General features: G+C 31.6%; 2 protein-coding genes across 2 annotated transcripts; both read left to right on the plus strand.

Annotated features, from left to right (window-relative positions):
- Nucleotides 1-1894: 1894 nt before the first annotated feature.
- Nucleotides 1895-3317, plus strand: LOC7496770 (CRIB domain-containing protein RIC4). Its single transcript, XM_002301610.3, has 3 exons — nucleotides 1895-2202; nucleotides 2280-2420; nucleotides 2846-3317. The coding sequence occupies exons 1-3, from the start codon at nucleotides 2013-2015 to the stop codon at nucleotides 3103-3105; spliced, it is 591 nt and encodes a 196-aa protein (XP_002301646.4). The 5' UTR covers nucleotides 1895-2012; the 3' UTR covers nucleotides 3106-3317.
- Nucleotides 3318-4777: 1460 nt separating this feature from the next.
- LOC7481923 (eukaryotic translation initiation factor 3 subunit H) lies at nucleotides 4778-11003 on the plus strand. The gene is made up of 12 exons (XM_002301611.4): nucleotides 4778-4903; nucleotides 4984-5063; nucleotides 5141-5257; nucleotides 5340-5443; nucleotides 6708-6774; nucleotides 8246-8379; nucleotides 8467-8515; nucleotides 8651-8722; nucleotides 8804-8905; nucleotides 8972-9039; nucleotides 9779-9931; nucleotides 10763-11003. The coding sequence occupies exons 1-12, from the start codon at nucleotides 4885-4887 to the stop codon at nucleotides 10818-10820; spliced, it is 1023 nt and encodes a 340-aa protein (XP_002301647.1). The 5' UTR covers nucleotides 4778-4884; the 3' UTR covers nucleotides 10821-11003.
- The last annotated feature ends 5114 nt before the right edge of the window (nucleotides 11004-16117 follow it).

The following is a 16117-nucleotide window of genomic DNA, read 5'->3' on the forward strand; positions in this document are numbered from 1 at the left end:
TGCTCCTGATCTCAGGTTCGAGCCCTGTGATTGCTCATATGATGGCCACTGGAGGTTTACATGGTCGTTAACTTCAGGGCCCGTGGGATTAGTCGAGGTACGCGCAAGCTGGTCCGGACACCTACGTTAAACTAAAAAAAAATTCAGATCTCAAGTTAAATCATAGTTTTGCAACCGACATTATCATACTGGCCATAACTGGTAAATGGGGTTTAGATTTTGATCATTGACATGCATCTGCCAGTGGATGTTGTTGTCACCTGCAATCCGAAAGAATCCATCATTCTGAGCAGAGACGAGCTTTTAAAATTATTTTTTTAGCATCAAATTAAATATTTTTCAGAAGTTTTGGATGATTTTAATATAATGATATTAAAAATAAAATAAAAATATATTTTTAATTAAAAAATACTTTTAAAAAACATCTTGTATCACTAAATTCATTTTGGTGATTTGCAACATAAATAGAGGATGGAAATGAAAACACTTAATAGTTCAAGGATTAAAATTTAAAAAAATTAAACTATAGCTCATCAATGCCAATCACATGAGTCGCATTTCAGAGTTTTGTAAGCATTAGCCCAACACATGTACAAGATAACAAATTACCTACTGTTGATGAGACTGAAAATCTGTTCAATGTTCTTCCTAACTCTTTTTAAGAAATACGTTATGTGTTTGGTTGCTATATTTTCTATTTTAAAAAAGATATAAATTCATTTTAAATTATTTATCTGTAAAATAAATTTATCTATTCTTTATTTGTTTTTTTTCATTATAGGACAATAATTAAATACAACCTAAAGATTAATTAAGAATTAACAACTACTAGATTCGTTTTTTTTTTCTTTTTTAATAATTGTTTTAGGTTTCAGTGACAACATTTTTGGCTGAAACAAAAGAGACAATGGCAAGTAGCTAGACAACCACGATGCACTGAGTCATGGGAAGTGAAGCATTTTCAATTACAAAGAAGAAAAATGGATTGAAGGATGGTTAAAAGGAAAGAAAAAGGGTTCGAAAATGGGAAATTCAGAGTTGCTTTCTGTCTTTTTCTCGGATGATGTTCGAGAATGTGATAACAGTTGTTTTTTAAAATAATTTTTACTTAAAAATAAACACGTTATTAAACCAAGGAAACACTCGAGTCAGTGCTTGAATTCTCTATTAAGAAAGTCGCTTGGGATTCACTCTATCTATGAATCAAATTCAAAGTTGGTCTACATCACCAAGGAGTTCATGCTAAGAAAAATCAAGAAAAAAAAAGATCAGGAGAGTGAAATCTTGCTAGAAATATTGGTGGCTTGATCTGCAAGAGAGGCAAGTCAGAGAGATGAGCCCACCTCCAAGAGAATAATCAAAATCAATCAAGAGAATATATAACGACAAAAATGTTGGTTTGTGGGACTCTTTCTAATGCACAAATTGGAAGAGTGTGTGTATAATATTGTATAGGTTGGGTTGCCTAGTTTAACTAGCCACCCACTGCAACACATTTATTCAACCAATTATTTTTGAGAAAACTCGAGATTCAAACCCTAACCTAAATAATGTTTTTAATTAAACCGAAATAAATATTAAATCGATAAAATTTAGTTCGCCCGATTAAGTTTTTAGCGGCGGGTTAAACCTGGTTGAGTTAGTATTAAATAATCTTTTTAAAAATAAAATAATATTATTTTAATAAAAAACAGGTATATGTTAACCAAATGATTCGTGTGTTGAGCCGATAACCCGTGAATTGACCTAATAATCTAGACTTAGGCTATTTTCCAGGTTAATTCCCTGACGAGTATGACAACTATGCTGCAACCCACTCCGTAGAGTCTAATACTAGTCTCACTCTCACACATGCGCACAGCACCAAAGTTGGGTGGATCTTAACATATTCCATACACAAATCATTCTAGCTTGTAAGACAACCTACAGCAACCCAATATAATATAACAACTTGATATATTTTTCATGCCAATTCTTTATTTCCACATATCTAATCCTGGCACAGCTCTTGAATGCATGCATGCCCCTTTCAGATTTCGTGTTTGATTTTGTTGTGTAAATCGAACATGAGAGATCGTAAGGAAAGATTTGTAGTTCTTCCCTTCTCCATCGGCTGTGCTTCTCAGTCTAGTGTTGCGGTGGCTACCGCCGCTGAACCCTGCAAGAAACCAAAACATGAGACCAAATCATCACATGCAACAAGTAATCTCACCTCCCTCCTCCTCCCTCTCCGTTAAAAGTCTCTTAACAATTCTTTTTTTTCTTTTCTTTGACTCTAGGAAGACGGGAAGGGGAAGAAAGCTCTTGTCAAGAAAAGACGAAGAGTAATACATTCAGTTCCCTGGCTCTTCCAAAGCCTAACATGTCCAGTGGCATGTACAAACTCGTTAGGGGCATTAAAAGCCTGTCCCAAATATTTGGTAAGTGATTGCTTCTTCTTAATTCTTCTTCTTCCTGTCCAAATAGTGCAATAGATTAACACAGTAGCATATATACAGATTAATGGTCACATATATTAGAAATTGAAACTGAGTTTTTTGAACAAGAACCAACTTTAACCTTCGACCAAAACCTGCCGCAGCAGTGTCTTTACCCTGCTTTGCTCTTCTCTCTCTATTTCTTTTTTTTTTCCTTCGACCATCATAAAATTGACTTAATGTAGTAAAATATTCAAATCCCAGGTCTTAACTAATGCTGTGTAGCATGCCTTCTGGTTAATCACTTAGGTGTTCATGTCATCCTGGTTAATTATCTCAGCTTTTTTCCAAGTTTCTTAGCACTAATTCTCTTATGTGAAATGTCTTCCTCATGTTTCTACCCCACCTTTGGTTCATGCATGATGCAGTGTACAAAGAAGATGATGACGACAGAATGGAAAGAGAGATGGAGATCGGATATCCGACTGATGTGAAGCATTTAACACACATTGGATTGGATGGTTCCACTACTACAACGACAGCGACAAATCCTATTAAGGGCTGGGAAAGTCTGAAACCTCCAGAAATAATTTCATTCCCTTCTATTTCTTTAAGGCACTTAGAGCTTGCTATGGCTGCACAGGCTCATGGACCTCTAGTTGAGGTCGATCATTCCAGGCTCTCTTGAATGATGGGAATTCTTTAACTTCCATGTCCTCATCGTGTTTCTTTAGCACCTGGTGAATGGGAGATGAAGACGACTGATCAATGTTTTTGATGGAGGCCCTCCCTGGTTGCTTGATGTGTGATCATGATGATATGTGTATAGAACTTGACAATGTTTTTTCGGATGGAGATTGTGTTGGAAAATTATTATTATTATTATTATTATTTTGTAAATTTGTAAATCTTTGCTAAATGAAAAACTATTTGCATAAAACATTACCACATAAAAATAAACATGCTTAAAGTTTTAAAGAATTAAATATAAAAAAAATACATGCAAAATAACAATTATTCAATTAAATAAATATTGAATTGAAAAACATTATCTTAATAAGAATTTATGAGACTTATCGAAGACAATAAAAAAGAAATTAATGAGGAACTTAAACGCTATTGCCAAGAATTGAATCTTTTATCCTCAAAGCATAATTTCCCGTCACTTGATCCTAATGATCTGAATCCGAATGCAATTGTCTTGCATGAATTCAACAGCACCACATTGAAAGACAAGAACTACTCAAGAAATTTCTTAAGTTTTTTCCATTAATTAAAAGCATCTTTTAATAGGAGTTGAAAATAAAAACATTAATTACTTATAATTCATTAATATTCATAACTTATAAATGTTCATAGTTCATAAAAATTCATAGATGCATTTATTCTTATCACATTATAATTATAATGAATTGATTCATGTACTAAGATATTTTAGGAACTTAAAATTACTGATCAAACATGAATTTAATAATAAAAAAATATTTTTCATTAATCAAACTAGAGTCTAAACTCACGAGCTTACAATTTTACTGTTCAATCCATAAAATTATTTTTGGTTTGAAACCTCTACTATACAAAAGTTTTTCGAGAATATTTCTTCATTTATTTTTAATTAATTTTAAAAACATGTTAACATTATGAATAGGATTATAAAATGTAATATAATTTTAACTTTAAATGTGAATAGATCTCAAAATACTCCTTTGCTTTTATTTTCTTTCCACCTTGCAAATATAAATTTTGGGATTTTAGAAGAATTTTTTTTAATATTTTCAGTTCAAGTTGTTGCTTTATTTTCAATTACATAAATCTTATTAGTTTGATAATGTGAATTAATATAAATTATAGGGGTGAGCATGGTTTAAACAGTTTGGTTTGGATAAAAAAAATTTAATAACTAAACCAATCTCAATTCAATTTGGTTTTATATTTTTAAAAATCAAATAAGTAAAATTTAATTTACAAACCTTTTAGTTGGAATATTTTTAATAGTATTTAATTTAATAAATCTTTAGTTTATATTGAGTTTTTCAGATGTAGTTCAATTTTTTTTAATTTTGGTTTCTGAAACCGAAATAAACTGATTTTTTTTAAAAATATTTAATCATAATTATCCAAACAATTCATAAGCTATTTCAGTTTATTAATTTTGAGTTAATTTTTATGAATATACCAAAAATTCGATTAATTTACTCATCCTTAATAAATTCTATTGGGATGTAATAATGGATAAAAAGAAGAAAAAAAAAACAAAAGAGAATAATAAAAAGCACAAATCATCCAAGCCCACGAAGCCTTAAGCCCAGACCAACAACATCACTCCGTAAGCCCATAGGAAAACTACCTTTAAAAGCAAGGGTTTTTTTTACCTCTGTCGCCAGGTAGAAGAGGCAAAGGGGAAGAACAGAGAAGCAAAAGCAACCGCGTCATTCTTTCCTTCCTTCATCAATTCACCGGCGACTCCATGGCTAATCTTACCCCCAGTTTGTTCTCTTTCTCACTCTTTTCTATGTATCTTCATGGAAGGTTACGATCTGTAGTTAATCTTTTCGTTTTGGTGCAGCAATGGCACGGTCTTTCCTTCAGGTTGCAGCCACGGAGGAGGTTGCTCTTCCTCTCCGTGTTGTTCAGATGGAAGGACTGGTACTTTATCATTTTCTTATAATTTAACAACAACAACAACAACAATAATTGTTTAAATTAATAAAATTAGGTTACAGGTTGTTTTGAAGATAATCAAACACTGCAAGGAGTTTTCGCCGTCTTTAGTGACTGGGCAGCTCCTAGGGTTGGATGTTGGTAGCGATCTTGAAATTACCAACTGCTTTCCTTTTCCGGTATGCTGATTGTTTCAATTTTGAGAAAAAGTTTGGTTGGTTTCGCTGCCGAATTAGTTATTGTTATTGTAATGTAATGAAGATTAGGGAGGAGGATGAGGAGATTGAAGCAGATGGTGCTAATTACCAGCTTGAAATGATGAGGTGCTTGAGAGAGGTCAATGTTGACAATAATACTGTTGGATGGTCAGTTTCTTAATGATTTTTCATTCTTCCTTGAAGGTGCCATGTATTTTATTGATTTCTTCTACATTGTTTATGTGAATTTTGAGATAGAAATACATGATTGGATTACAGCTGATAATTTATGTGATAGCTTCCCCTTTATGATATTTCAATTTATCATCTCATGTTAGAATTTTTTTTTCTTTTTAGAATCAAAGGATTTGGAATAATACCATAATTTATTCTACAGTTAATCAGTTATGTTTATTGTTATGGCCTTTAGGCTCATTAGTTATCCTTTGAAGGATCTTTCTTTCTTTTTAAGTTTATGATTTTTAATGCTAACTTGGTCATTAGTTATGTGGTCCATGGACCATAAGGTTGGGCTTGTTGTGGTTAGATTCTACAACAAAATTTGAGATGGAGTCGCATCAAACAATTGACATGGGAACGAAGATCTCAAATGCTTGTTTTTTGTGTGATTGTTTCGGATAGCACCGACACTTTTGTTGTGATCAAGAAAAACCATGGTCTACTGATGTTTGTTGCTAATGAGGTTCTCATGTTATCACTAGGGAAAAAATATTAGTGTTTCAATCCAAATAAAACAAATCTCATTGCAGCGGATTTGCAACAACCTTTTGAATTGAAATATACTTTTACAATTTCTTATTTTTTGGAGAATTTGTGTTGAATTTTCACTTTTCATGGTATCTTCTTGTTCTTTTCCTTAGAACATGGACTATATCCATCATGCAATGCAGTGAATGAATTTAACTGGTTCACTGGACTGTTAAAGACCGTTAAATTATTTGGGAAGGATTAGTTTTTGGCCTGATTATTGCAAGTCTGTATTTCTTTTTCATTTTCAATAAATGGCAGTTTGAAAAAGAAAAAAACAACGATTTTCTGTCTTGAGTGCAAATTCTAGGAAGTATGGATTTTCCCAAGTAAATTATCTTTTATTAGGAGCATTTATTTGTAAAGTTTTACCTTGAGACTCATTTTTAATTGGTTTTGTATGTGTATGGTGTTACCTCAATGTGTCTATTGCTATATAATAGGATACACACATAAACCCTTCTCTAAATGTGTCTAATTTCCATTATGAGAGGTTGCGACATGGACCTTTGCCCACTTTATACCATGAGTTCATTGCTTTCATCGATCTTTTTCTACAACATAACTGTTCTCCTTCAAAATAAATATGTACTTGTGCTTCTGCTTGCGCATATCAAGTTTGCTAGTGCAATCTGTGATCCATTACTCTCTTCTCAATTTCCAGGTATCAGTCAATGTTGTTCGGTTGTTTCCAAACGGTGGAATTGATTGAGACATTTATGAATTACCAGGTACAGGGGTTTCCTCGTTGTTTTCTTTTTTGGCATGGCATACTCACAATTTGAGTGATGTATTCATCTTAATTCATTTTCCCTGCTCTTATTATTGTTGTCTGTGAAGTTGAAAGTGCGGGAATATGAAAGAATCAAATGAAAATAGAAAGCTAGCACTGAAATATGAGAGAAGCAAGTGACTATTTAACTGTTAAGTGGTTACATTACTGATTATTTGGTTTTTTTAATACTGGAAAGGTAAATATTTTGTCTGCTAGAATAGTTTTTGGCCTTTTTCTTATTAAAAGTAGTAATCCTGAAACAGAAACTAGTATCGTGTGTGCTGTTTTCTTGAAATTACAGTCTTACTTGAAAGTGAACCATGGCTTAGTGGGAAGGTCAGCTTGAGCGTAGATGAATTGATAATGGAATGCTTTTAATTGCTGTACATCCATTTACATGGTAATTTGATCATATTGAGGGCGAGAACAATCCTTTCACCTTCATTTAAGGATTTGCTGGTTGACATTTACATATTAATGGTATAAAGGAAAACTAACATTATTTGCAATGCTTGAAAGATGGTTAAGACATTTGATGGTTTAGGACAGCCCTTCAAATTGCAATTTTAAGGGTTATTCTACAAATATGATGCAGGATCTTTAACTACAGCACCTAAATACGGAGATTTTCAGATTATAGCTGATGTGGTGGATTAGGAAATTAAGGAATAGGTTATAGGAGAGGATTGGGATATGTTCACTGGTATAGTGAATAGGTAAAGGGTAAAAGGATATGGGGTTTATAAATGCAAATGGAGATAGATTTCTGCAAACATGTTACTAGTAGGGTTTCTTGGAATCACACCTAGAAGATGAAAACCTTAGCATCACATCTATGGTTCTTAGGAGTCACCCAGGTATATTTGAAACTCCCATTCATTCATTCTCTAAAAGTGTATGCTTACTAACATATATATGGAGCAAGTAAGAAGGTGCCATGAGGAGGTGCTTGTTAGGTGGAGCCAGCTGACCATTCACAAGAGTGAGCAGTTGACTGCTCAACTTTTACAAAATTATAAAATTAACCTGTGAAAGACAATCACAGAACTCTTGCAGGTAGTTTAGACCTCAGAATCTTACAATATTACAATACCAGCTTAGGAATATAGTCTTCTTTGGGCTAGTTCTTGTTGGGGGTCAAGCAAAATGGACATGCTTGCCTTAAAGATCACATAAAGATATATGAATTCTAATTGTTTCAGTTTCTGCATCAGTTTATTTACCCCAAAAGGAAAATAAAAGCATTTGCATATATTTCATTTTATTTTTTACGGTTTTGAACACAAACTTAGTATCCAGTTTCAGGAAGTTGGTTTTGAATATATATGAATTCATTAACGAATTTGGTTGCCAGCACTTGGTACTGCAGCTTGCTACTGGCTTTCCACACTCAATTGTTTCATTACTCAAACTTTTCATGAATGCAGGAAAATATTAAGCGGTGTGTTTGTATAATTTATGATCCTTCAAGAGCTAATCAAGGTGCCTTAGCTCTCAAGGCTTTGAAGCTTTCTGATTCTTTCATGGATCTGTACCGCAACAACAATTTTACTGGAGAGAAGTAAGAACTTTTCCTGAGGTGAAGTTGGGGAACTGGATTTAAACTATTTAACACAATCTTATCTTGATGTCTCTTTTGCTTCCATAGATTGAGGGAGAAAAACTTGTCATGGGTGGATATTTTTGAGGAAATTCCTGTAAGATTTTGAAGCTTTTTTTTTTTACTGCAAGATAAATAAAATATTGCTGACTTTTCATTAAATTGTAAAAAATGTAGCATGAAGAAAGGGTACCTGTTTCTATATGGGTAACATTTTTCTTTCTGTTCTCAGATCAAAGTTTCAAATTCTGCACTTATCAGTGCCTTCATGACTGGGCTAGAAGCTGATACACCAGTGACTCAGGTACAATTTTAGCATTTTGAGCAACTATTGGAACCTAAGCTTCATGTTTGTAATTTGTCTTACAGTTGTTTCTTATGCCAGTGTGATTATGACCGCCTGCAATTATCAACCAGTCCATATTTGGAAAGTAATGTAGAATTTTTGATTGAATGCATGGATGATTTGTCAGTCGAGCAGCAGAAGGTTGGTTTTCTTGTTATCCATTATTACTGAATAACATGTTAGCCTAACATTATAATGCCTTTGCAGTTCCAATATCACTATCGGAACCTTTCACGCCAGCAAGCTCAGCAGCAAGCATGGCTTCAAAAGAGAAGGTAAAGTGTTGATTTAGTTGTTCACTGCTCTCTTTTTGTTTGGATGGATGGTACTGTGTTTTGGGTTGCATAGTTGGGAATTCTACTGATGTTTGGGCTGCATTCTGGTTTGTAGAAGTACTAACTGTCATAGAGTTTATGTTTATATGCCCCTGAAACCAAATATGAGGTGGAACTATTATTTTCAGATAGTTGCTATGGATGCTTTGACAGGAAATTGGTACTGTTTTCCCTATAAGTTGGTTGTGTGCAATAAGGATCACAGTGCACTTCATCAGGCCTAAGAAATCAATTTCATCCCCATAGGCTGGCATGAATCCCCAACCCATTCACAAATTAGAGTGTTGTTTTTATGTATAAGTTGTGGATATGGAACATATCTGTCTTGGGTTTTGACATGTGCACATGCTCAAAGACACCCAGAGGACAAGGGAAAGATAGAGGTTGGCTATTTGAAAGGCTTGGGGTTTCAGAAGTTAGGATATAAGCTCCTTGTAACTCTTGACCACTGGATTAACAACATTTATCCACTGACAAGTCTACATCAAAAAGACTAAAGAAGAAAGGCTAACAAAAAGAAACAGAAGCTGTGGGAGAAAAATCTGTCAGATTTTAGAGCTGTGTTGTCATTTTGAATTAAAGTTCTCAACGCAAATGTGCCTGTTTTTCCGTTATTTTTTCTTGTTACTATTTTATATGCTCATGGAGGCACCTGTATTGGATTCATTCTGTTCTGCAGGTCAGAGAACATGACACGCAAAGCTGCAGGAGAAGAGCCCTTGCCTGAGGAGGATCCTTCAAACCCCATCTTCAAACCAATCCCTGAACCATCACGTTTGGGTAGTTTCCTGATAACCAATCAAATGGCAAATTATTGCAACCAAATCAACGGGTATGTTACTGATCTAAAAGACTGGCTGATATCATATCCTGTTGTAATGCCTCTCCTGCTAGAAAGCTGACTATCATTGTTTTCATTGATGAGTTCATTGGCTTCTATTTCTGTGTCCACTCTCCATTGCCTTGGGAAATTCTGATATGTAATGGTCTGGCTGTTGTCTGAGATATTCTGTGCTTTCTGTATTTGCTTTTTAGATTCGTAACACCTGCTTGTTAGAATTGCCACCTTTTTTAGGCTAAATGCTCAAATGTTAACTTTTTATGAAATTTGGACATGTTGAAGTGCCCCAGTTGCGCCTCAGTCCCCAGCATCAAAATTGTATTGTTCTGTGTTACTTCATCTTCTGCAATTTGACTTTTCCAAATCCCTACCCATCTAGATTGCTCATTTAATTGCAGTCTTGACATTTTCCTCCTAATTGATTATGCCTCTGATGATCACATAGAAAACTTTAAAAAATGAGAGACCATGTTTGGATTTCTGTTGTCGGATATAGCCTCTGAAGAAGTATGTGTTTTTGTAAATAATTCTTCAAGCTGAGCTCCTTGTTTGTTGTCCTAGGGGGGGATAATACCACTTAGCCATTGAGCCTGGGGGAACTGTAATAGAAGAGATTTTTTTGTCTTTCTTTATGACAAATTTACGTATTTATATCAGAATACAAATTTGCATAATCTAGAAGGGGTAATTAGTTAGTAACTTTTATTGTTGATGCTCTGGGTCTGGGAGTTAAATTTCTTCTCTCTTAGGTGACACTTATCCACTACCTCAAATCATTGATGTTTATAGTCTCATTGTAGCTGTGTATCATATAACATGCAGGGTTTCTGGACAGAGCTTCAGCCGATTATACTTGATGAAGGCTTTGCATAAAGATTGATGCTATGTGAGGTTTGAATGGCCTGTCATCCCTCATTTCAGAATTATTTATTGTTTGTAACAGCGAGGTATGACGCCATTTTGGATGAAAATGAAAACAATTTTGGGAAAAGAACAATTGATGCGTAAAAACAGTGTCTTAATTTTGAAATGATTATAGAATGTTACGTAGCATTGTTTAAAACCGATTCCATGGTAGAATTCCAGGTCTGATTTGCTGCAGGGTTGTCTCCTCGGGGCAAATTTCGGGAGCAGACACTTGAAAATTTTGAGTAAAAACAGTGAAAAATGAAGTTCGAGTAAAAACCGAGGTATAGAATTTGGAATGCTCCCAGATATCAAGACAGTGAAAAATGAGCCCATAAAATTACCCAAAACATCCAAATGGTATTTTCTTTAATTTCCCAGTCATGCCACTCACTCTCTTGCTCTCACGATCAATATTTATATTTTGACCTCTCTTCTAATAATTTTTTTCTGTTTAATATCAGTATTGTTTTTTTGAAGAAAAATACAAAATATGTTTGGTTAAATTGTGATGTTTTATTTTTTTTATGTAAACGATTTAAAAAACTAAAGCAGTTTTTAAAAAACAACGGAAGGTTATTTTCTATTTTCTGCTTTTTATGCATAGAATATCATGTTATATTATTATTGCCACGATACCATCTCTTTTATTTTTGTAGTCTTCAGAACTATCACTTTTGTCAACTAGATATAAAGTGGGGATGGAGTAACTTTAAATCTATCATTATTATTATTAGATGTGAATTTTTCACTAGATATAATTTAATATGGATTGTTATAGTGCAATTATTATTTTGCTCGAGTGAAAAAATAGGAGGCTTTGTGCCGAGGGTAATTTGATATTTTTCATAGATTTATTTGTTTATTAAAAGATTGTTTGAAAATATATTAGTTTTTCTTAAAGTTTTATATTGGAATATCATGTTTTTACCTTTTGAAGTCAGTAAAATTTAGAATTAACTTTAAAATAATAAAAATACTTTTTTATTTTCAAGATAAAAAAAAAAAATAGATGACCAAGAGTTTTTTTGCTTTTACCCAAACCAAAAGACAAAAAAAAAAAAGTATACATTTAGGGATGTTTTTGTCCTTCCACTTGAGTTTCTTTGTAATTTTCAAGAGAATGAGGTGTTTTAATATTTTTTATGTTGGAATTTTAATTTTTTATAATAAAAAGTTGTTGGCACGTGCCCATTATACGCCAACATATAGGTTTGTCCGCACCTTTTGGATAGCACCCAAGAGGCCATCTAGTAGCCAAACTTAATCTTTCGCCATGTCCTTGGAAGGGCCACAATATCCTCTTCCTTATGGTATGGCCCGTGACAACGGATGATAGACGATTTGTTATTGGTGGTTGTTTTTTCCCCTTTCTTTTCACTCAATTGTTAAGAAAAATGCGCGATTGTTCTTTTTGTTTTTTATATTTCAATTTTAATCATTGTTTTTTAAGTTTTTATTTTTGTTTTTATCCTTTTTATAAAATTTTTATTTATTTTCAATTTAGTTTTTCAATTATAATTATATATGTTATTTTTTTCATTTCGGTTCTTATTCTTTTAATTTTTAATTTTTTTCGTTTACTCTTTTGTTAAAGTTTTATTGGTTTTCAATTATATCATTCGATCAAAGTTTATGTTGTTTTATTTTTTTCAAATTGAGCCTCATTCTTTTGATTTGTTTTTTATTTTGTTAAAGTTATTTTTTGTTTCAATTTAACCCTTCAATTGAAAATTTTGGTTTGTCTTTAATTTTTTTTCAACCTTATTCTTTTAATTATATATTTTTTAGATTTTTTTGTGTAATTGTTTTTTCCCCCTATTTTATCCTACGATATTTGATTTGTTGCAGATTAAGTATCATATTTTTTCTATCTGAAGTTGATCTAATGGCCCGAGTTACAGATTTGAAAAGTTACTATTATGTTTTTTCTACTTTTTGCTCATTTTCTTTTACGATATTATGGTTGTGATTATCTTCAAAAAAATTTCTGTGAAATTATTATGGTTTCATGACCGAAGTCACAAGTTTTGCAGGTTTTTTTTTAAAAAAATTTGTTTTGTTTGTGTTTTATTTTTGAAAATATTATTCCAATTCATTTTTTTTTATTTTATATAGATGAACTTTGTTTTTAAAAATAAAATATCTATTTTTAGATAATATTCTTGATATGTTCGGCCTAGTGTGATTTTCTTTAAGACGCGAGTTTACTTAATTTTATTTGTGTTTTTATTTTTATTATCTTTTGTTGATTTAAATAAACAAGTTCATTAAACACAATTGGATAAATATTTTATTTTATGATGTTACATATTTTGATCTATATTTATTTATTTATTTTAATTTTTCTTTTAGTTATAGTTAATAATTTTTTTGTTTATTTATATAGATGATTATCAATTTATTTAATTAAGTTTTTGCATAGGTTTTTAATTTATACTTTAAATTTCTTTTATAAAAGAAAACATATTAACATAGCTTGCATGCTCGATATTATTTTGAAAAAAAAAAATTTTAGCAAAGCACAGGTTAAATAGTTATATATATATATATATATATAATGCAATTGTCATATTAATATTGTGGGTATAATTATGTTGGTGGTTATTTATGGTTAAAATATTCAGTTTTAATATTCATTAGGTTTTGGATGGAAATAGAAAAAAATATATTCAAGGAAGGTAGGGATGTTTGAAGAGTTAAAACTCGAAAATATCACTATATTTAATATTGTTTTGAATGGTTACGTTCATGTACACTAGTTTTTTCGCTCCTTGTAGTTATATTTTTGGGTTAAAAACTCCGCAAATCATTATTAATTTTAAAGACGTGATATATTTTTACGGTGACGCATAAAAATAGCATTTCAATTGCTTTGACAGTTGATCTTTATAGCCAAATTTCGAATCACAACGATCTTTTATTGAACATAATCCTTTATAGCATGGGTGTTGTTATTTTGAGCTTCATGAATTGTTAAATCCTATTCCACATTTATTACAAATTCTGATTCATAGACTATATTATCCTTTATCTTTAATATAACTTCTTTTTTACATAATCAAAAACTTACATAATTTTAATTACTATATTATATATATTTTAAAAAATATGTTATTGGGAGATAATATCATTAGTTTATCAAATATCAAATACTGCATTTCTTTTTCTTAATAAAAATTCCAATAACCCCTTTGTTTAATGTACAAAATTAATCCATCTCTAACTTAAAAATATTTCTAAGAATTCTCTTTCAAAATTAATTTGGTCTTTTATATATATATATATATATATATAATTGCTATGGTAAGACATAGAATATACATAAAACACTAAGAATAATATACTAAAAAGATAGAATAATATGATTCTATCATTAACATTTTTTTATTGATGTTATTTTTTTTTCTCACCTCTCTGTTTTTATTACTGTCACTTCTCACTTTTTTTTCTTTTGATTTTTTTTTTATTATCTTAAACTAAGATAAGAATATTACATGTAATAGTAAAAAAGAATATTGTGATTGACAGAAGAGCAAAATGATAAAAATATCAAAGAAAAAGGCGCCAAAACTTGTCCCTTTTCTTCTTTACGTCTCTCTCGGCCAAAATTTATGAAACTCTTTGAGCTCAAAAAACGAGTGCTGATGGATTTGTCAAAAGTGAGTGATTTGCTACTGATTTGATGAACTAGGTTGGTGGCTGCTAAAGGCGTGGACTGGTGGCTGTATAGGTGGGGCATTTTTTGTGTGGGCAATCGGCGTGGATGATTTATGATTGTTGTGGGAGGTGGTTATTAGAGGTGAGTAAAAAAACCAAAAAACAGATTAAACCAAGAAAATTGAAAAAAATAACTAAATAAACCGATTAAAATTTTAAAAAAACCGACCGGTTCGGTTCGGTTTTGGTTTTATAAGCCTGAAACTAAAAAAACCGAATCTAACCGAACCAAAACCGAAAACATCCGAGCCAAACAAAAAAAACCAAGCCAAATCAGGAAAAACCGAGCCAAACCGGTTTGAACTGGTTTTTTTTCCAAAATAACCGAACCGAACCGAAACTGGTCGGTTTGAACTGGTTTCGGTTCAGTTTTGATTTTTTTTCAAAAAAAAACAATTTTTATTATTTTTTTTATATAAAAACCGAATGAAAAATAATCACTCGTGATTACTGTTAAAGTATTAGCTGGCAAAACATTAGGAGAGGATTCCAAAAGATACTACAACGAATTTTACGAAAACTTCTAATCTACAGAATATTCTAGTCATTAATAGATTCACTATTTTGAATTTCAAATTTCTTTTAATCTCCATTTTATTCCTTAACTCAATTATGTGTATGTAAGTCTCTATATATACTATTGAATACAAAATAAACAACATTCTTTCTAGTCGTTCTTTTTAAATGTGTTTCTATAAGAAATCTATATAATCTTTTATAAATTTACATGTTACTAGAGGTAAAATAGACACACGCTTGATGCTTTTTAAAGTTTGGTGAATGGTTTCATCTAAAGCAAATAATTTATAAAATTTATTAGAGGTGTATTTCTCATTCAAATCACACCTAAAATATTTAATAACAACAGAATGTTGAGTTTTGATAAGAGCTTGAAAGACTGTGTATCTCATAGAATTTAGAATGGTGTTTTATTAAACAAATCTAACAATAAAAAGTATGATCATCAATAATAATAAAAAAAAAAAACCATAATATCAAGAATCTCCTTTTATGGCAGCATGAAAAGGTCCCTTTATATCAGAATAAATCAAATCAAATGGAGGAAAAAAAATACTTCGATTAAAAGGTAAAGCATAAAATTTTACTAGTTTACATCCACTACACATAACTTAACTAGATCTGATCTTATTCATATAGATTTTTTTTTTGAGGATTCTAATAGTTTATCATCTTAGGTTCCTAGTACTTTAAATACCTCTTTTTATGTTCGACCAATTCGTACTGATTATTTTGCAGGTACTAACACTTTACTCTCCGGTATACCTGAAGCTCCCTTTTCATCTCAGGTTTCATTGATACTACATGATGTGATCACAATAATCTAAAGAAACAAGTTTAACCTAAATACAAAAGGATCATATATAGGCTAATCTGAAAAGAAAATAAAAATATTATTCTACTATTAATAAATAAAACAAAATAACTCTATATTTCTTAACATAAGAAAGTTGCAAGTTATGCTGGTGTAGGGGTACTTCAAGTGATGAAGAAAGTGATGTGGTGGTTTCCGTATAGGTTCTCAGGTTGAAG

Source organism: Populus trichocarpa, chromosome 2, assembly GCF_000002775.5.
Source record: "Populus trichocarpa isolate Nisqually-1 chromosome 2, P.trichocarpa_v4.1, whole genome shotgun sequence".
In the NCBI taxonomy this organism is placed as follows: domain Eukaryota; kingdom Viridiplantae; phylum Streptophyta; class Magnoliopsida; order Malpighiales; family Salicaceae; genus Populus; species Populus trichocarpa.

Bases quoted from the DNA above. Each gene is read 5' to 3' on its own strand.
- LOC7481923 (XM_002301611.4), top strand. The intron at 5,444-6,707 runs GTCAGTTTCTTA...CTCAATTTCCAG, and splicing joins GACAATAATACTGTTGGATG to GTATCAGTCAATGTTGTTCG. The intron at 6,775-8,245 runs GTACAGGGGTTT...TCATGAATGCAG, and splicing joins AGACATTTATGAATTACCAG to GAAAATATTAAGCGGTGTGT.
- LOC7496770 (XM_002301610.3), top strand. From the start codon at position 2,013: ATGCATGCATGCCCCTTTCAGATTTCGTGTTTGATTTTGTTGTGTAAA. The intron at 2,203-2,279 runs GTAATCTCACCT...CTTTGACTCTAG, and splicing joins CAAATCATCACATGCAACAA to GAAGACGGGAAGGGGAAGAA. The intron at 2,421-2,845 runs GTAAGTGATTGC...TGCATGATGCAG, and splicing joins AAGCCTGTCCCAAATATTTG to TGTACAAAGAAGATGATGAC.